Consider the following 20,985-nt stretch of genomic DNA (forward strand, 5'->3'; position numbering starts at 1 on the left):
GATCCCGCCCTGCCACTGTCATTGTCACCGTCAAGTTCAGATTTTAACGCCGCTCACACTATTAGCCTCTCTGTACACTGCTCGCACGCTATCCCGTGAACGGGGAGAGTGATCCTAAAAAATTCAAAATCTAGTCAGAATCTTCTGAAATTACAACATGTATATGCATGCATACAGGAGGGGCTCATATTACTGGCATTTGCCAATTGCTACCCATCATCTCATCAATAATTGAACAATCTCGCCATCCATTAACTACTAGTACAATAGTCAGCTCCCGAGAACAGAAAGAAGAGCTGAACTACCATTCTTACGGCTCCTACTGTTCCGTTCTCCTCCCACTCCGCAGTCCCTTCTTTTATTTCGTGTTTGCGTAGAAACTCATTTGAGCTCCATCGCGCCAGCAGGCATCTAGTAGTATCACTTCACCACCATGCCCCCCGCCTCCGAGGTCATCTGTCTCTTCTCACTTTTCTTCTCCCTCCAACTCCCTCTCACTCTCTCTTCCTCCGCCTCTCGCCGGATCCTCCATCAGCCATTCTTCCCCAAGCATTCTGTCCCTCCTGACTCTTCGCCGCAATCCCAACCCAGCACGATTCCCTTTTCGTCTTCTTCATCATCCTCTCCAACTCCGAGTCCAACACACAGGACTTTTTTCCCTTCTTACCATTCCCCACCAACCCCTGCTTCTCCCTCTGCTCTCTCCACATTTCCTGCCAACATCTCCTCCCTGCTCTTCCCCCAACCCTCTTCCTCCCACCGCCACCCTGCCCTTGCCATTGCTGTCTCCCTGCTCTCCGCAGCTCTTGTCGCCCTTCTTGTCTTCTTCATTTACTACCGTAAACGCACCACTCCTGACAAGGTTTCACGATCTAACAGTCTACGATTATGCCCTCCAAACACTCTTACTTCCGATGGTATTGGTAGTCATAAGCCTCGCTCAAAATCCTGCACCAGCGCGGGCACCAGCTCCGAGTTCCTCTATCTGGGCACTGTGGTAAATTCACGAGAAGCTTGTGGTCGGCTGAGTATGGGCCCTTGTGCTGCACCATATCAAAGACTGGGGTCGCCCGATCTCAAACCGCTTCCGCCATTGCCGCCCCACAGAAACAGAGGGACTGGCGAAGATGAGGAAGAAGAGGAGTTCTTCTCTCCAAGAAGGTCTTCAGGCCGCAGACTGAGTCCAGTGCGTACTGGGTCAGGGAGAGTGCTCCGGTTGGGAATGGATAGACTTGGGATTGGGAGTAGAAGCTTCAATTCAACAACACCCCGCGCTTGCTCAAATTCTGCATCGGCCACTTCTTCCCCTTGTTTGAATTTGAGTCCCAGGCACTCTTCGGAGCCTCAGCCCCCCATGAGATCCTCCTCACCGTCTTCACCGGAGGTTAGTTGGAATTTTCTAGTGTCAGAACAGAGGAAGAATTCTGAGGCCAGAAATGAGATAAATGTTCCAATCGAGAAGCCCCCATCTCCCCCGCCACTTCCGCCTCCACGCTTTTGGGAACGATCTCCAAATAACAATGAGGATACTCGAAAGCCAAGGTTGAAACCTTTGCACTGGGATAAGGTTAGGGCCTGCTCGGATCGGGCCATGGTTTGGGATCAGTTAAAACCGGGTTCTTTCCAGTAAGAGGAACACGTTCACTTCACGTATCCCTGTATTTGTAGCCACCCCTTCTTTTCTTTTTCTTTTTCCTTTTCTTTTTTAAGCCAAATGATTTTCGCTCGGTTGCAGATTGAACGAGGAAATGATAGAGACGCTTTTTATGGTGAATAATACCGCAAATTTCGCTATCAGAGATAATGCTCGGCGTCAAATTGTTGCTTCTCCCCCCTTGGAATACAAGGTACTTGACCCTAAGAAGTCTCACAACATCGCCATTTTGCTCAGGGCACTCAATGTGACTATGGATGAAGTATGCGAGGCCCTCAAAGAAGGTGAAATCCTTTTTGTTTCACATGTTCACTTAATACTGATACCCTTGTGTTGTTCACTGCATTCCAATGACAGACTCCCACTCTAGGGCCTTTGTTTTGCCTTTTTAAGTTCTGTAATTTTATCACACTTAAATTTGAGTTCCATTTTGCTTCTGGAAACACAACATCACTGGATAACTTGTTCGCGTTCGACTTTTGCACTCTCACTTTATACTGCGCACTTCTCTTGTGGTCTCTAGCCACTGCCTCTATGTTTATTGCTGATATCAGCTTGATACAGTCATATCAAACGCCTCTTTTGATCCATAATATGCATGTCTGTCTTGTACAGCTATTTATAGCCTTGTAAACCTATATGTGTATCTGCTTCTTTCTCTCCGTTAGGCTTCAGATGCGCTTATCCGAATACATTGTGTTTCTATTTCAGTGATATGTTACAGCTTCCTTTTCTTGATAATAGGCAATTGGGATATGCTGGGAACAGAACTTTTAGAAAGTTTGTTAAAGATGGCTCCAACCAAAGATGAAGAATGTAAGCTGAAGGAGTTCAAAGATGAATCAGCCTTCAAGCTTGGTCCAGCTGAGAAATTTCTTAAAATCGTTCTTGATATTCCTTTTGCATTTAAGAGAGTTGACGCAATGCTTTACATTGCTAACTTTGATTCAGAATCAGAATACCTTAGGAAGTCCTTTGAGACTTTGGAGGTACAAATTATTTGCCCCATTTATTTCTCTCTCCATTAACAGTGAATGTGAAGTTGAAACAGTGCCCTTTCTGCGTTTCCACGTAGAAAAATTATCGTTAAGTTTTTTTTTCGCCCCGCAATATTTTGACAATTATATTCATAGAGAAAAATCCAGTTATAGTGGAATGGATTTAAACCCATTTACTGCTGCATAGATAGGTTTGTAAATTCTCCTTTTTCTGTCCGAGTGGATCAGTTGTGATGAAGATGAACTTCAACTGAATGGTGTTTTTTATTTTTCCCCCACAAGCCCGGGTCTTGAAAGAAGAAGTATGTTGCTAGCTGAAAATGTTTAAACAGAGTAGCAAATTATGCTCTATTGGTTCAGACAAGGAAAATTGTTCGGCTAATTGTCAGTACATACATATAAACGTTTAGTAACGGAATCAGTTATTTTGGAATGGAGGGTGTAAGCATATCTTTCAGCCTGTGGCAACAGTAGGGGTTAGATAAGTAAAGGTTCAATTGTTGAAAAATATTTTCGGGCGAATAAGGCTCTACGTCTGTCTATTTTGCCGTGCATCTTGATTTTTCTTATGCTTGAGTTTTAACATTGAGGATATCTTTCTACTTCTTTGTACTCGTCAACATGATCTGGTCGAACAGCCTTGATCAGTTGGTAGAAAGTTTTCAGACGTATAAATTTCCAACACTCAAGCTGATAGCAGTGCGCCATTAATGTTCTTATTGATTAAAATAACCAATTCCTTTCATTAGAAAAGAAATAAAACGGATAACCAATTCCATGTGTCGGTAGGTTGCATTTTGCACTTTAATAAAAGTACCTGTAGATCTCTTATTTCATCCTTTTCCACAGGTGGCCTGTGAGGAACTAAGGAATAACAGATTGTTTTTGAAGCTCCTTGAAGCCGTGCTGAGAACTGGAAATCGTATGAATGTTGGCACGAATCGTGGTGATGCGCATGCATTCAAGCTGGACACGCTTCTGAAGCTAGTTGATATTAAAGGGGCTGATGGAAAGACTACTCTGTTGCATTTTGTTGTGCAGGAAATGGTCAGAACTGAAGGTTCTCGAATATCCTGTGCTACTGATCATCACCAAACTGCTGAAAAGATCCAGCAGTCTACATTCCAGGATGAAGTTGAATTTAGGAAACTTGGACTCCAAGTTGTTTCAGGTCTGAGTGGGGAGCTCAGCAATGTACAAAAAGCAGCTACAATGGATTCAGAGATGCTTAGCGATGATGTCTCCAAGCTTGCCAGAGGGATTGCAGAAGTTGCAGAAGTTGAAAAATTGAATGGAGAATCACCATTGAGAGAGAATAGTGAAAAATTTTCGGAGGCAATGAAACGTTTCTTGAAGAAGGGAGAGAAGGAAATTGTTTTGATTCAGGCACAAGAGAAGAATGCTCTCTCTTCAGTGAAGAAGCTAACGGAGTATTTCCATGGAAATTCTTCCAAGGAAGAAGCTCATCCGTTTAGGATTTTTATGATCGTGAGGGATTTCCTTTCAATACTTGATCGTGTGTGCAAGGAAGTTGGGAAAATAAACGACAGAACTTTGGTTGGTTTCCGTCAATACTCAGAGCCTTCAAATCCCATCCTGCTACCAATGTTCCATGAGATTGTTGGTTCCTTGGATGATGAAACCTCCTCTCGCTCATCATAGCAATTGGTTGCTTTACCGCCTTGCATAATAAACTTATTCCTTGCATTTTTCCTCCATGTGGTCTACTTGGCTGTACTCAAATTATGAATGCCCGCCATCTGGAATTTTGAGTTTGTTCTGGCGTGTAATGTAAATGCTCGAGGTGAGAGCTAGTTTCTTGCGTCGCTGCACAGAGCCAAAATATAGAAGATAAACTGAACAGAATATGAATTCTGTTTGTATTCAATAATGATCAATCGTCTTGTACAGTCAGTGCTTACGTAGAGCAAGGACTTAGGCTTAAGATGACACATAAGCAAAGTAATTTGACTGTTCGACCAGACTTGCAACTGAACCATAACAGAAACAACGATTATTATTCTAATACGTAGGACTAGCGTTGCCTGGGTTCCGTCTGGAAGTGATAGTCATGTTCGAGTTTGTTCTGAAATATCTATATGGGAAAATTGTCCCCCAAAATTCATTTTTAGGACCTAAATTATTGATAAAATAATATTTCAAGGGCACCCACCAAATGAAAGGATCAGTGCAAGGGTGCAACTCTATTGTCGTCTTCTGCATGTACAGATATTAAATATCATGAAATGGACAATTTGTAGCGGACATCAGCAGAAAATGAAACGTCACAACTGAACACTCAATTGCATGGTCTCTAGTTGACCCTGATTTGCTTTTGACCACTAGATCACGTTCAAGCGGCCTCATGCATTATTCTTCAACTTCCAGCTGCAGAAGATGAGTAAGCTTTTACACCTTTACTCAGCAATTCTCATATCTCCTCTGCCCAACCAAGGGTGCTCGAAATTCAAATACATGAATAGATCTTAGATCCTTCCAACTCCAAACATAGCGCGGGCCATGACTTATTATTTGTCCTCTAGACCAACAGATAAGTGCATCACATCTTTTGTTTTCTGAAAAAAAAGCTCTGACCCCGATGAAAATCTCCTGATTAGACACTAAACTTGGAGTCTTCAACATCCATGCGTTCCAGCACCTTAATTGCTTCCTCTTCTGTGGCTGGAACAACATGCCGAATCCTCCGCCCACCTTTTATGGCCTCCGGATTCACAGCAAATGTGAGGTAGAATCTGTTGGATACCTATTTGACGCGAAACAGCATAAAGTCATTGAGTACGTGAGTTCGACGTGGTGGAGATATGTTGAACTCAATATAGTAAAATAGCAAGGGAGAAGAGAAGAGAAGACTAAGATAGGTATTCATTTTTTAATTCTATTAAACACACACACGGGCGCACGTGCACAGACACACACACATCCTGTATTATCTTAAACATCTTAATTTGTCAAAATAATACCGGGCCGGACAGGAGTTTACAGGCAACAAAGCTCGAAGCTTTCTGCCTCTGTTTTTTCCCCAAAAAAAAAAAAAATCTCCCTTTTAATTAACAACTCAGATTTTTTTCCCTTGTTAAATACTTCATCTAGAGTTACTTCACCTCACTGGACCGGAGCTCAGGCTTTATAACATGTGCAATAACTTCAACATTGACCCGAGGTTCAGTCAGGTTTTCACGTTCAGTGTATAGAACACACGACTTGAGACGAAGAAAATTTCCAACATCGACCTGCATCAGCAAGTTGTTATCCATTTTGTTATTTTCCACCAAACACTTACTACTGAGGAGAGAAAGCATAGAACCATGTGTGTGTGTGTGTGTTGTGTGTAAAATAAGTACATGACGATATAAAGCATTTTAATTTCACCTATGTCGTAATCAAAGAAAAAGTCATTCCACTGCACTAAGAAGTTTTACTATAAATTGCACTTCAGATGCACTTTCCAGAATCAAGAATATATATAATCAAGGAAATCTAGCTGTGATAAGAAGTACATACAGCATAATATATGACAATATAAGCATTTTAATTTCACCCATTTCATAATCAAAGAAAAAGCCATTCCAATGAACACTAAGAAGGTTTACTATAGATTGTACTTCAGATGCACCTCGCAGAATCAAGGGGTAGAGCATAACAAGAACCCTGAGTGAAAAAAAATAACACAAGTATAATTAGAACAAAAAGCATCTTTAATCTAGGTAATTCACGAGGTATATACTTACAGGTTTAAAGAAATCAACATGGTCAACTTCTAAGAAACGTGGTGCTGCACCGGCAAAGACATAAGCTGTTGAAAAAGCAAGTTCAAACGCCCTTCTCATCAAAAATCCTCCAAAAATGCGACCATGGATGTTTCTTTGCTGTGGCTGGCAGATAAAAGAGTTTTCTAGGCGAGTATCTTTCATCAGGATGCTATCTCTATTAGCCAACGCTGGCATGTCACTGAAAATACGCCCTTCAGCCAATAGTGAACAGAGCCTAGCAGTGTCTCCATTTTGAACATGATTATATTCTGCTCTCTTCAGTTTCCTTAGTCTGTTCCTCTGTTCTGCTTCTTCCCAGAGAAACCTTTCGTGCTCAGTTTCAGGTGAGATCTGGTTAATCAAGGCTGACTTTCCAGTGGTGGAGTCACGAGCCACAAATGTGAAGTTTGCTACAAGAGCTTGTGAGTCTGAGGTATCTGCATTCCCTGCCAACATTCAATTTCAGGCACAACAACCAACAACAAGATGTTATGCAGAAACCGTTGCAGATTTAAAGGACAACATCACAAGCATAATTTTATATAAAACCATAGTATAATAAAAACAGAACAAAAAAAAATTTAATGTGCTATTGTACATGACTTATGATATAAAAACTGGACAGATTTTAAGAGACAGGAAACCAATCCAGTCACAGTTGGGAATGCTCTCCTATTGTGGAAGAGAATTTTATTTCATGCTTGTTCATCTTTATTTGTTTATTATTTTTAGAAGCAAGTTAATAGCGAGTTTGTAAGAAAATCAAAGCTAAGCCGGGAGAAAAAAAAGTCCCTGGCAAATGGAGGATGTACAACATACCAAATACTAAAACGACAAACACCTTAGCTCCAATACATGGGCATGCGAACATGCTTCAGATTAACTATCTATTAGAACAGCAAACTCATCTAGCTATTACAAGGGTGACTTTTTCTAGTGTAAAGGTGCATCTAGCACCTTTATCTTATTTTTCTGGTGAACCTAGCACCCTAATCTTATTTATTGTGCATCTAGCACCCTAAAAATTAGGGTGCTGAATGTAACTAAAAAAATAACATAGGGATGTTGGATGCATCAGGAAAATAAAATCTAGGTGGTAGATACACTACAAATAAGATCAGGGTGCTAGACACACCTAGGAAATAAAATTTGAATGTTGGATGTACCTTTGCCCTCTTTTTTTAATGCCCAAAATGTATCAGTGCCCACTTAGTGGGCATTGTCATGAACAATCAAAATGCCTAACATACCAACTTTAATGCCAACTATGTAGGTTACCGCAGCATTATGGGAACAATAGAACTTCGCAAAAGTAGTATCAAATAATTCGGTAGTTTTTCAAGGTATTCATGAAGACTACATATGTAAGGAGATTATTAAAGAACATTCGTGATGCAAATTACTTATGTATATCAACACTAACATCTCATCTGTCTCATAGTACGTACTGAGGGACTGGAAAAATAAAAAGCATCAAAGGGGAAAAATCACATCCCAAAATATATTTAAAATGGCCAGAGGAAGCAGCATTAATTTTGTATTGAGCTGGTAATCCTATAGCACCTTGTGTTGACTGAATGAGTTCCAGTTGTATCTCCATTGATGACCTGCCAACCCATGTAACAGCACCGTCTATAGTCAAATCAATGTCAATAAGAATTGGTTTCTTTAAAACCATTTTGTCAACGGAAGCAGTAACCAATATAAGGGGTCTGGTTGTGCCATCTTCATTGCATGAGTGCTGTTCAAAAGAGAAGCGATCAATTTAAATGGCTTTTTCATACAAAGTTGGAACGACACAGAGAAGAAACATTTTTCCCCCTTAAAAAAAAAAAATCGTATTGAGTTGCTATATGATACTGTCCATTTTACTTGACAATAAATTGATGATTTGACAACAGCTGCCAAAAGGGAAATTGGAAATGAAAATTAGGAGGGAAAAAGCTTGAGGCATAGGTGTCCCTGCATTAAGGAAATGCATGTCAAACAACTGGAAAGATGAATACCCGCGCGAAGGATTTGCTTGTCTCTTACGCTAAAAGATAAGCTTTTTGCCGGAGGGCCATGAAAAACAATTCAAGCAACGTAGTTCCAAAGGAAAACCATAAGGACCTGACAAATTTGCCATAAAATTGCAGTAATATGAAGTGACACCTTAAATGCAATGGTTCCGGCTAGAGCATCAAGGTCCTCGACCAACTTCCCCATCCTAATTTGATTCCAGGGGTTCTTGTACTGCTCTCTGAGCACGTAGTCAGAAGAGAATTTGTAAAAAATACTCGTCCTGCTCTGGGAAGGAGCTTTGGCAACGAGATGCAATTGTGAAGGCACAGGAGCATTCTTTTCAAAGATAGTGGATCTTGCTTCCCACAGAGCCTGTGTGGCAGGTGAATGGTACATGCCCGGCCATAAACTAATGGGTTTGCGGTTAGATGAGCTCGCATCAATAACAGGCAGAGATGTCTTGGGGTTCGTAGAATCAGAATCAGAAGGTTTAGAATTAGAAGAAGTAGGGTCAGCAATTGCATTAAAAAGAGAAGCTTTGTAGGAAATGTTCCTGAGGAAGGTTTTCAACTGATTCCCCGAAGGTGCGTTGGCAGTGAAGAAGAACAAAGAGGATCTGAGAAGTTCCTTTCTCATTTTGACTCTTGGAGATTGCATAGCGTCGATCCAACACGACGATTGCACAGAAGGGAGGAAATGCCCTACCGGCGGTAAGTACTTTCGTTTTGGATATTGGTGAGCACCGGGGGTAAATACAAAATTCGGAACGAGGGAACTATATGGCTCATGGAAAGCTGGTGCTCTCCTCGCATCCGGGGATGTTTTCTTCGGTTAGTTAGAGTATAAATTTATTCTGAAAATTTTTACTTAAAAAAATTTTTTAGAACAAATTTATTTTAGAAGTTTAGAATTATAGTAATATTATCACTTATTATTAAAAATATTACTGTCAACGTAATTATTCTAATGGTCCACCTTAATTGTTTTGCAATAGGAGAAAATATTGATATGATTTTAAATTTTAGGGACAAATTTACTGAAAAATTTTTTTCGATATCCAAAATTTCTGAGTGAAAATTTTCAGAAAAATTTACATTTTAACTTTTTGTTTTAATGAAAGCTGAATTGATTTACGGGGAAATTTGGGGCAGGGAGTTAGGGATGTAGTCCTTGTTATTTGAGTTTTTTTTCCAAAAAAAATAGAATAAATTCCTTATTAAAAAATTAATTGGCAAATTATTCATGAGAATTAGGATGATAAATTTCATAATAGAAAATAAATTACATATAGGAGAAGTTAAACTAGATATAAAAAAATAGTTTGCACAAAATATTATTTAGAGGTAAAAAACTAATTACTATAAAAAAAGATTATTTACGCAGAAGAGATTATAGATTAGATACAAGGAATATATGATAGAAGTGAAGATGAATTACACACAACAAAACATGAATGCCATGAAATTAAGTTGCAAAAGTTAAGTCTCAAAAAATTGCCAATTAATTTTTTAATAAGGGCTTTATCCCAATTTTCTCTTTTTTTATTTTACAAATTATTGTTATCTAAAAAATGCAATCAAGGTTGTCAAACTTGTGAGTTTAAACAAACTCGTGATAATGATATAAACTTAGATCGTAAACGCAGATCATGAACTCGTAAGAGTTTATTTGTATTAATAAACTGATATTAAAAGTATAAAATCAAATAATTAATATATAAAAATGAGAAAATTTTATTTAAATATATTTAAAATTTAAATAATTAAAATTATATCTATCAATGTTCATAATATATCATATTCAACAAAGAAATTTTCATAAAAACCATATATAAACTCACTAAACATAATCAAATTTAAAAATTAAGCACGAGTTTAAGAGCGAGTTAATAAGATTTTGTGAGCTAAAAACGTAAAAACGATAAACTCGGTAAATGAACTCGTAAGTTTAACTGAGTTTACAGTTATCACGAGTTTAAGAATGAGTCGACGTGATTTTGTCAGCTGAAAATGTAAAAACATTAAACTCGGAAAGTCAACTCACAAGTTTGACAATAGTGAATACAATACTTGATATTTCGTTTTCCTTATGTGTGCTTATATAATAGTAACTCTGATCTTTAATATAAAAGCCAGTTGATTAATTTAGGTAGATTAAAAAAATTATTTAGTTAGTCATTTGCAATAAATATGTGTTATCTTTTCTAAAACATCCCTACTAATTATATGTGTTAGCTAAAACTACCATTTGATGAAACATTTAACATGTGTAACTACTACAATAACTTTCTTTAAAAAATAGATAAGTATAAGAAATAAAATGGATTGAGATTTTGTATTCTTATATTCAGAATCAAATTAAAAGTTAAACCAACTCTTATATTAAAAATGTGTAGTAATTATTTCTCTCTCGTAATATTTCTTTTTGCTTACCTGGGGAGAATGATAATAAATTCCTGTCCGTTTGCAATAAGTTTTAATCTTATTATTATTCTTTTCGCCAGAAGTTTTAATCTTATTATAAAAATCAACATTTTTAATTTCAAATATCATAACACTGTATATTTATTTTATTAAGAACAATAATGAATCACTTATCTGATTGTGTTGTACACTGGGAGGGTTGCCCCATGGCGCATTCTGCTTGCACGTCTGCTAGAAACTATATTTATATACACACGCATATATGAGTAGATAGTGTATTAAATTCATTATGAATATTTTAGACATAAAAGTCTATAGCAAATTGTGTTTGCAAGAGAACGATGCGGGAAAATTCAACAAAATTGCCCTTTACACACGCAACTAAATAGTTTGGAGCTGCATGTTTCATGTCCATTTCTCTCTCCACGGGCTCTCTTCCACACAAAGTATTTATAATACTTTATTTCATTTTTAACTTTATTTATTATTTTTGACCTTCATGCCGTGCGCACACATGCATGGATACTGTTTTGATAGGAGGTGATTAAAACTGTAAATATTTCAATTTTACTTATTGTTAATAATCCCTTTCCAATGTGAATTTCACAAGTCAAACACTAGTTTTAACTTTTAATAAGAGTATGAAATTATCTCTTGACCTTATTTTCTTAAGCTTTTTAGTTTTCACGTTGGTGTTCTAATTATATATGGAATTCATAAAAAAATTGAAATTATTTCTATCCGTAAGCATCGAGTATGCCTAGCCTTGCTTCCCGCTTATTTACCTTATGTACTTCCCCATCTCTCGGAACTCCCTTCAAACTTTTTTCTCCTTCTTTATTTTGGCTCTCTTCTGTAGATCTCATTTCCATTTTCGTTCTCCTAATTTTTGTTTAGATACCACTCCTTCGTTCTCTAATTATGAACAACTTATGGTTATCATCCAATAGTAGTCATGGATGAGCGAATTGAAGATGATGATAGGGAGGTCTTGGCCGGATTGAGCACTCTTCCTCCTCATCGGAAAGCCCATTCTTATAGCCAGCAATTGCGGTTCACCTCCACTCAAAACTCCCATCAACAACTTCGTAAACATAGTCTAGATGAGAAACGAATACCCATCAATATCGGCTCCTTTTACAACTCGTACGAGGACGACGACGACTTTTTCCCCGACTCATCCAATAACCATACTATTGCAGGCGGTGATAATTACACGTCGCAGACTATTGACAGCGGTGGAAATGTCGATGACTTGTTACAATGCCAACCTCTACCGGAATTCATTGGGAACGGCGGTGGAATAGGGATATTCAAGGTGCCGATCCGTTCAGCTGTTCATCCAGGTCGACCGCCTTACCTCGAGTTAAGACCACATCCATTAAGGGAGACGCAAGCAGGGAAATTCCTTAGGAACATTGCTTGTGCAGAATCACAATTGTGGGCTGGGCAAGAAAGTGGGTTAAGGGTGTGGGAGTTTCATAATGCCTATAAATCTGGTTGTGGTCTCGGTGGAAGAGTAAGAAGGGGTGATGAGGACGCGGTACCGTTTTATGAATCAGCAGACACCTCTCCAATCGTATGTTTGGCAGCTGACCATGGAAATAGGTTGATGTGGAGTGGGCATAAGGATGGAAAGATTAGGTCTTGGAAAATGGATCAGTCCTTTGGTAACGCCTTTAAGGAAGGTCTTTCATGGCAAGCACACAAGGGTCCCGTTCATGCCATGGTCATAAGTTCCTATGGTAAGGCTAAATTTCTCATTTTTCTTCTCCTACAATTATTGGATTTGACAATTGGAAGCACATATATCATGAAGGATAGTTTTAAAAAAAAGAAATGAAAAGAAAGTTCGCTAGCTATATCGCATTTGTTTATGACAGTTAACATATTTACTTTAGTTATTTTAACTAAGTGCTCCATGTTGCTTTGGTGGGTAGGTGATATCTGGACAGGATCAGAAGGGGGTGTCATAAAGATTTGGCCATGGGAGTCCATTGAAAAGTCTCTTTCCCTTTCTCCAGAAGAAAAGCACATGGCAACCTTACTAGTGGAGAGGTCATACATAGATCTTAGAAGTCAAGTCACTGTAAATGGTGTCTGTAGTTTATCTTCTCAAGAGGTGAAGTGTTTGCTATCAGACAATGTTAAAGCTAGGGTTTGGTGCACAAGTCCTATGTCCTTCTCACTATGGTAAACTTTATGTCCCAATGACATTGTATTTTTGAGGTAGATGTGGAAAAATATGATAATAAAAATTTTCTTTGGTGTTAGGGAAATTTTGTGGTGACTTCTAATCCAAGTTTATCATAAGAATATTCGTCAGTATTACTTAACTAATCAGCATTACTTAACTAGTCATATCTCTCACATCACCCAATTGAGTAACTAGAGAATCAATCTTTATTTGCAGGGATGCCCGTACGAAAGACCTTCTAAAAGTATTTAACATTGATGGTCAAGTAGAGAACCGAGTTGACGTATCGCCTGTGCAGCAAGATCAAGCAATAGAAGATGAAATGAAGGTTAAGTTTGCATCTACATCCTCCAAAAAAGAGAAATCTCAAGGGACTAGCTTCCTACAACGATCACGTAATGCCATAATAGGAGCAGCAGACGCTGTCCGTCGAGTTGCAACAAAGGGAGCTGGGGCGTTTGTAGAAGAGGCTAAACGAATAGAAACTATTGTACAAACAAGTGATGGATCGGTTTGGAGTGGATGTACAAATGGCTTGCTAGTGCAGTGGGATGCAAATGGGACTCGTGTGCAAGATTTTAATCACCATCCTTGTGCAGTCCAATGCTTCTGCACATTTGGAACACGGATATATGTAGGTTACGTGAGTGGTATCATCCAAGTACTGGACCTTGAAGGCAATCTAATTGCCGGATGGGTCGCTCATAATAGCCCTGTGATTGGATTAGCTGTTGGCAACCAACATGTCTTTAGCTTGGCTACTCATGGCGGCATACGGGGATGGCTCATTGCTTCACCAGGTCCTATTGATAACATTATAAGATCAGAATTGGCTGAAAAAGAACTTATTTACACAAGGCGGCACAATGTCAGAATTTTGATTGGCACATGGAATGTCGGGCAAGGTAGAACTTCTCAGGAATCTCTTACATCATGGCTGGGATCTACCATATCAGATGTAGGCATTGTTGTTGTTGGTTTGCAAGAAGTAGAAATGGGTGCAGGTTTTCTTGCAATGTCTGCAGCAAAAGAAACTGTAAGACGTCATTCATATGTTGATGTATCTGACCCTTGATTAATTAGATGTCAATAGTAGTTTTTTTACTACAATCAGAATTGGAAATCAAACTCTAATAGAGTGGTGACTGGTTAAATTGTTGAAAGCACTCTTACAAGAAAAAAATATATGAATAGAATCTATAAGAGATATAAACCAACGGATTAGTTAATTAAGATTGAACTTGAAAGAATGTCCTTAGCATGTTATTACGCTTTTCTATTTAATATTTATATATGCATTTCATACGGCGACATACTCTCATATTTTTCTATCCTCTTGATACAATTTTCTCTCCTTTCTCCATTAATTTAATTTTATTTTAAGATTCATTTGTATATTTCAACAATTATTGGAGACAATTTATATCCATCATGTTAAATGTTGCGTACCAATTGTAGGTAGGACTTGAAGGAAGTTCGGTGGGGCAATGGTGGCTAGATACAATTGGAAAGGCCTTAGAAGAAGGAAAAGCTTTTGAACGCATGGGTTCGAGACAGCTTGCTGGCTTGCTCATATCTCTTTGGTGAGTGATTGCCAATTTGTCTATGTGAAATATTGAGGTTAATCAATATAATTATTAGCTAAAGTTCCTCATGTAGGGTGCGAAAAAATCTTAGAACGCATGTCGGAGATATTGATGCTGCAGCAGTTCCGTGTGGCTTTGGACGAACAATTGGTAACAAGGTTTGTGTAATTTTGCCAACTACCTACCTGACAAGATAATACATTCCTTGGTGTCAATATTAGGTGATATTAATTTATCCCCATGTTTTTAAACACAAGCCAGGCAATTCAACCAAAAATCCAACATAAAATAAAATTCAAACCAAAAACTAACAAGACCAGTTAAAAAAATACTACATCCGATCTTCAATATAAGAGCTACTAAATTAATTTAAGTACGTAGATTAAGAAAGTTTGTTAAGTTTATTATTCGTAATATATATAAGTTGAATTTCTTAAAGTATCCTTTTAATTATTATCACTCTTAGATAGAAACATTTTTAGTATATGGAATAAATAGAGATATTTTAGAGAACGAATTACAAATTTAAGAGATACAATGTATTAATATCTTATATTTATGACCAAATATGATTCCTAACTAGTTCTTATGCTAAGCATTCAGAGGTAGCAGATACTACTATAGTACTTCTATACTGAGACAAATTATGCTGTTGAGATAGACTTTCTGACTTTTTCGTATTTTATTTGTTAAAAAGAATATATTTCATTAATGTTATGTTTATTTATTGCATTTATGATATTATAATTATAAATTTAAAAACATATTCACTTAATTTTCACCAATCTAATGACGATTATTCAACCAGTAATTGTTAAACTAATGTCTAGGCCAATTCAATGATAAGTTCGATTTGTTTTTCATAGGATGATAAGTTCAATTTTGGAAAGAGAGAGTAACACTGTTTGAGAACAAAACATAAATTTAATTTTAGTTTAAGATCAACAGATCAGATAGATTCTGGGATTCCAATAAAGAATTAAAAGTCCTCCAATAATTTGATACTAATATTTTAAATTTGACATTGACATTCTGAAATTTGACCCAAAAAACATTTAATCCTTTACTATCGAGTATTAAAATAAATTGTCAAATTCCAAAATCCACTTATCATGTGACAATTTAAAAAATTTTCAAGTTTACTCTTATTAAAATTTTCTCTTTCTCTGTGTTTATAAATTATTTTCCCATCTCCCTTTTTCTCTGTTTCAACAAAAATTATATAAGAGTAAAATTAAAAGAATAGACATTAAATACATTACAAGTGAACTAAAACTTTTTTCTTACATGCGATATATATTTGAGATCAAAGTGGTATTTGTTTGTTTATGTTACAATTGATCTTCTTTGAATTCTACAACTTAAATATTTAAATAAATCAATTATTTGTTCGATCGCGAGGGAAACTTAGTGGTATTGAATGAAGGCCTTCATTCAATCATATGGTTTAGAGTGGATTGTTGCAATTCTTTTTTAAAGGCGCATCTTTGAAGTTTCATGGGAAAATTAGTGGTATTAAATTGGAAGATATTTTATAATATAAAATCAAAATAAACCATTAAAACGATTCCATGTCTGTAGGACAAAAAACGAGGGAATTTTGTAACTCTACATGGATATGCAAAAATTCCTTTTCTCTTTTATCAAATTGCTACTCATATTGTTAAATTGACCGCACAGGGAGGTGTGGGTTTGAGAATCAGAGTCTATGACAGAATAATGTGCTTTGTGAATTGTCACTTAGCCGCACATTTGGAAGCAGTGAATCGGCGAAATGCTGATTTTGATCACATTTATCGAAACATGGTCTTTAGTCGATCATCAACCGCTACAGCTGGTATGGTGAACTATACTTGTTTATTGGCTTACTTTCTTGCCTTGTATGAAATTATATTGTTGATTTTATTCTTTCGCCTTCTCCTCTCTACAGCTGGTGCCTCAACTGCTACTCAAATGCTTCGTGGTGCAAATGTGAGATTAATTTTGCATTATTGCATAGTTGTTTATATGTAATTAATTGCACCACTGTCATTTTAATAACAATTGTTAAAGCTTCATTGTGCCATGCGTGTATAGGCTATGGGTTTCAACACCGAAGAAGCGAGGCCAGAATTATCTGAGGCAGATATGGTGGTCTTCTTCGGTGATTTCAACTATCGACTATTTGGTATATCTTATGATGAAGCTAGGGATTTTGTTTCACAAAGATGCTTTGACTGGCTTAGAGAAAAGGATCAACTTAGGAAAGAGATGAAAGCTGGAAAAGTTTTCCAAGGAATGCGAGAGGCACTGATCAAATTTCCTCCCACTTATAAATTTGAGAGGCATAAAGCAGGTCTTGCAGGTAAACATTTGACACACTATAAATACTCCTGTTGGCTTCGATAGCTTGATTTTATATTTAGTTTAATTCCACGTTATATCTTCTAATTAGTTCAAAGATAGTTTTAGTTTTCATGATACATCATTGTGGTCTACCTTTTTGGTGGTGGAAAGAAATTCCTTTCTTGATGAGCCACATTTTTCATCGCTTGCTTTGTTTGCAATACATCGTAAGTTTAAAAACAGCAATCATTAATAGATGAAAAAATAAAATACAAAAATGCTTCAAGCCATAAACATGATAGCTAGCGACATAATCCTTTAATCCTTAATATAAGAGCTAATTAGGGAGTTAATATTGATCTTATATATAAAAACTATTTCACATAATTTTTTTCTAGATTAACTCTGTAGATATTCTCCTAACAATAATTAAATATGAAAAGGAGAGAGAAAATTAAGAAAGATACTTGGGTATTTTTGAAAAAATATATCATATTAACTAATTTAATTAATATCTTTAATATATTTAAATTAGTTAATTAAGAACCGAAAGAGTATTTTTGTGGCAAATCTGGTCTAAGCATACAAAAAACTAGATTTAAGAGTTTTTTTTGGGTAAAAGGACAATTTTATTTGATCATCGGGTATTCAGGGGTGTGCTCTCTCTGGTGGATTGTCTCTCATTAGTTCAATATATATTAATTACTATCTTTGATTCATAGTACAAATCACGTAAATATCAGTGGCTCTTAATGGGTAAGAGTTTTCCGTGAATTGTACAGCTATACTAAACTGATATTAACATCAAAGGATGTAGACTAAAGTAATAGCTAACCTAATAAAGTTGACCAATAGTCCAATACCAAACCTACAATATTGTTATATATAACATCTACGTTTAATTGTATATATATACTTGAAATATCTACCGACAAAGTTTTCAATTGAGATGGTAGGCAGTCTCACTCTGTAAAAAAGGAAAACATACTTGTTAAAAAAGCTTTAACTTTAAAGCTCCTCACTCAACATAAATTAATTTTAAACCCAAAATATTTTGAAAGTACTCTGAATTATACTTTAAAAAAAATATCTGTATGTAAAAAAAAAAATAACGTCATTGAATTAATTTGTTATAGATACGTCATCGAGTGAAAGATTTTCCTTCATTGGTGGGATTTAATTGACAACGTCACTTCTTAATATTTTTTTAAGGATATGATTCTGGAGAGAAAAGGCGAATCCCCGCATGGTGTGACAGAGTAATGTATCGTGATACGCGGTCTGCTCCAACATCCGAGTGCAATTTAGAGTGTCCTGTTGTGTCATCAATTGTACAGTATGTCACATATGGTCATCTTTCGCTTTCTATCATCATTTTTCCACTTCAAGCTGTCATCTTAATTAATTAGCAATCAATTGCCAGGTATGACGCATGCATGGATGTGAATGATAGTGATCACAAACCTGTCCGATGTAAATTCAATCTGAAAATTGCTCGTGTTGATAGATCAATAAGGAGAAAGGAATTAGGGAAAATCATGACATCAAATGAGAAAATAAAATCCATGCTTGAAGGCTTGAATTGTGTTCCAGAAACCATCGTGAGCCCGAGCAACATAGTCCTTGAAAATCAGGAGATGTCATTTCTCCATATAACGAATAAAAGTATGAAGGAGAAGGCTATATATAAGATCACTTGTGAACGCCAGCATACGGTGACAGCCAGTGAAGAAGCGCCTACTTGCAATCCAAGAGGTGCCTTCGGCTTTCCTAGGTGGCTTGAGGTATGTGCTGTTTATGTTTCACTTTATTATTTATGTTTGTATGTTTTGGTTTTGAAAGTTGTCCAAGAAAAATGAATATGATCTTTATTGCATACGAGAAGTCTTGGCTAACTTGGTGGCTCTGTTGTGCGTAAAAATGATGCCAATAAAATTTATTTTTGATATTCAATTTCTGAAAATTTGAGAGAAAATAGCCCGTTTAGTTGAGTCATTCTAAAAATCATGCATGTCTAGCACATATATGACACCCTAAAATTTATCTTAATGGAGATTTTTATAACCATATTAGAAATTGTAATAGTATGTCTCATTTAGATGTTTTAATTAGTTTTAAATTAATTAACAAATACTGGTCAAAAGATACAGCGTTTCGTGGGCACACATATAAATGACGAGTTTCTCTACGAGAGCTGCCCTAGAAATATGCCATGCTCTATAAAATAAGCATGAGTTCTGAGTGGAATTGCCTTCCACGCTATTAATAATGTATGGTTGACTATATTTTACTCCGCAAGTATGCATTTTATTACAATCTTATTAATTTATAATTATGTGTTCATCAAATTTTTCATCTCAATAATTATAAGCATGGCTATTGTTCCCCGGCTTGATTTTTAATGAGAATTTTTTCACAAATAAAAATAAAATATTTGTTAAGAATATTTCTCTAGTAATACATAGAGTTTGAGAAGCATGGAGTGCTTTCTAGCTATCACGCAATTATTAATTATGACGAAGAAGAGAAAATAGGATACAAACGAATCATTATGTATAAAGGAGAGGAAGGGCATTTATCTATTCTTTACATGGAATGTCAAATACTTATGATTCATAACCTTAATACACATCATATGCTTGGTTTCCATTGATTTGTCTATTAAAAAATGTCATTTTGTAAACTATGTAAATAGGTCACTCCAGCTGCTGGCATAATCAAACCAGAGCAAAATATAGAGGTATCAGTACGTAATGAGGAACTTCATTCATTGGAAGTATCTGTAGACGGAATACCACAGAAATTATGGAGTGAAGACGCCCGATATAAGGAAGTGATTTTGGTTGTTCATGTCCAAGGTAGTTTTTCAAATAAAACTTATAGTCAAAGGATTCGTGTACGTTCATGCTTATCTGCGATAACAATTCGAGCTGACACAAAATCTAGCAGTGGGAGAAGAAACCAAGGAGGGATGAATGTCTAGACAAGGCTTTTATACGATTTTCACGTTTGTGATTGATTGATCATCTGTATAATTTCAAAAATCCATGATGGATGATAAGCAACATAAATAAGAACATCATCAGAGGAAAAAACTGACCGAAGAAAGTCGGGAAACATCCAAGGCAATTTTCTTTATTAGGTGAACTTAGGTTGTTGTTCATGATGTAAATACTCAATTCACTTTGATCAATGTAGTTATTCATCTTAGGATAGGTAGTGGCAAAGTCGCATCATATTGAGGGTAGGGACTAGGGAGATGCCTTCCTCAATTTTTGGTATTTGTATGATGTAATGAAACATTTGACATTATGACAACATATATTCCATCATGCGTTTTTGAACTCACTGAAAACATTCATTAAATTTGCACATGACGTAATTTTATAAAGCCGTTTTAAATCTTCAAACCCCCGCCCCAAAATAATTATGAGTAACACCCATCTGTTATATATGTGCGTGTAAGCGAGTAAATTGGGCATCAAACTTCAATAAACATAATCATTCTTGGACATTTCAAAATCATGTACGCAAGAATATATCACGCTACTTCCAAGTTTTAATAGAAGGACTAATTGGGAGCTTAGATTTGGTTCTGAGGGTGTGTTTGGATGAAACCAAACCGTGGTTTGGAAAAGTGATTCTGGAGAATAGATTCTGGGGAGAATAGATTCTGTGAAGAATAGATTTTGTAAAAAAGTGATTATGAGAAGTGAGAGTGTTTGGATAGTTGTTATCAGAAGTACTTTTTATATATAACATTACTAAAAAAAGACATAAGTTAATATGATAATTACAGAAAAAATAGATTTTATGATATATTTTAATTTGAAGGAATAAAATTGTTAATAATATATTTTTTTACCAACATATTAATATACATAAGATAATATAATTAATAATAATTAATTTGTGATATATATTTATAAAATATAAGATTAAATATGTTTATAAAAAATATGTTTATAAAAAAAATAACAAGATACATATTATATAGGCTCTCACACTCTCCCTTTTTTCTCCAAAAA

At 36.2% G+C, this 20,985-nt stretch overlaps 3 protein-coding genes across 6 annotated transcripts; 2 read left to right on the forward strand and 1 right to left on the reverse strand.

Moving 5' to 3' along the window:
* Window positions 1-176: 176 nt before the first annotated feature.
* Window positions 177-4,597, forward strand: LOC114736465 (formin-like protein 2). 2 transcript variants are annotated; one of them, XM_028924302.1, is made up of 4 exons: window positions 177-1,626; window positions 1,736-1,938; window positions 2,366-2,643; window positions 3,502-4,597. In XM_028924302.1, the coding sequence occupies exons 1-4, from the start codon at window positions 434-436 to the stop codon at window positions 4,312-4,314; spliced, it is 2,487 nt and encodes an 828-aa protein (XP_028780135.1). In that variant the 5' UTR covers window positions 177-433; the 3' UTR covers window positions 4,315-4,597. The 2 variants fall into 2 exon arrangements, with proteins under 2 accessions (XP_028780135.1, XP_028780136.1); XM_028924303.1 differs by having other exon boundaries at window positions 179-1,626; window positions 2,399-2,643.
* A 582-nt stretch (window positions 4,598-5,179) lies between these two features.
* LOC114736466 (acyl-coenzyme A thioesterase 9, mitochondrial-like) lies at window positions 5,180-9,085 on the reverse strand. Of its 3 annotated transcripts, XR_003739349.1 has the most exons (6): window positions 8,577-9,085; window positions 7,986-8,163; window positions 6,402-6,868; window positions 6,287-6,321; window positions 5,775-5,903; window positions 5,277-5,416 (listed from the first exon to the last, which is right to left on the reverse strand). XR_003739349.1 is itself a non-coding variant. In XM_028924306.1 (5 exons), the coding sequence occupies exons 1-5, from the start codon at window positions 9,081-9,083 to the stop codon at window positions 5,267-5,269; spliced, it is 1,422 nt and encodes a 473-aa protein (XP_028780139.1). In that variant the 5' UTR covers window positions 9,084-9,085; the 3' UTR covers window positions 5,180-5,266. The 3 variants fall into 3 exon arrangements, 2 of the variants coding, with proteins under 2 accessions (XP_028780139.1, XP_028780137.1); XM_028924306.1 differs by lacking the exon at window positions 6,287-6,321 and having other exon boundaries at window positions 5,180-5,416; window positions 6,402-6,859; XM_028924304.1 differs by lacking the exon at window positions 6,287-6,321 and having other exon boundaries at window positions 5,180-5,416.
* A 2,719-nt stretch (window positions 9,086-11,804) lies between these two features.
* On the forward strand, window positions 11,805-19,940 carry LOC114736463 (type I inositol polyphosphate 5-phosphatase 12-like). Its single transcript, XM_028924301.1, has 11 exons — window positions 11,805-12,594; window positions 12,790-13,042; window positions 13,263-14,082; window positions 14,505-14,629; window positions 14,706-14,790; window positions 16,313-16,469; window positions 16,563-16,603; window positions 16,709-16,976; window positions 18,170-18,293; window positions 18,381-18,741; window positions 19,653-19,940. Exons 1-11 carry the CDS (start codon window positions 11,805-11,807, stop codon window positions 19,938-19,940), a joined length of 3,312 nt encoding a protein of 1,103 aa, XP_028780134.1.
* Window positions 19,941-20,985: the final 1,045 nt, after the last annotated feature.

Source organism: Neltuma alba, unplaced genomic scaffold (genome assembly GCF_004799145.2).
Source record: "Neltuma alba isolate B1F8T4 unplaced genomic scaffold, ASM479914v2 tig00013337_pilon, whole genome shotgun sequence".
In the NCBI taxonomy this organism is placed as follows: domain Eukaryota; kingdom Viridiplantae; phylum Streptophyta; class Magnoliopsida; order Fabales; family Fabaceae; genus Neltuma; species Neltuma alba.

Coding starts and splice junctions, on each gene's coding strand:
- LOC114736463 (XM_028924301.1), top strand. CDS start 11,805: ATGGATGAGCGAATTGAAGATGATGATAGGGAGGTCTTGGCCGGATTG. Junction 12,595..12,789: donor CATGGTCATAAGTTCCTATG/GTAAGGCTAAAT, acceptor TTTGGTGGGTAG/GTGATATCTGGACAGGATCA. Junction 18,294..18,380: donor GTTGTGTCATCAATTGTACA/GTATGTCACATA, acceptor ATCAATTGCCAG/GTATGACGCATGCATGGATG.
- LOC114736465 (XM_028924302.1), top strand. CDS start 434: ATGCCCCCCGCCTCCGAGGTCATCTGTCTCTTCTCACTTTTCTTCTCC. Junction 1,627..1,735: donor TTAAAACCGGGTTCTTTCCA/GTAAGAGGAACA, acceptor GCTCGGTTGCAG/ATTGAACGAGGAAATGATAG. Junction 1,939..2,365: donor ATGCGAGGCCCTCAAAGAAG/GTGAAATCCTTT, acceptor TTTCTATTTCAG/TGATATGTTACAGCTTCCTT.
- LOC114736466 (XM_028924304.1), bottom strand. CDS start 9,083: ATGCAATCTCCAAGAGTCAAAATGAGAAAGGAACTTCTCAGATCCTCT. Junction 5,904..6,401: donor ATGTTGATTTCTTTAAACCT/GTAAGTATATAC, acceptor TTGCTGATGCAG/GTCGATGTTGGAAATTTTCT. Junction 5,417..5,774: donor CTGAGCTCCGGTCCAGTGAG/GTGAAGTAACTC, acceptor CGCGTCAAATAG/GTATCCAACAGATTCTACCT.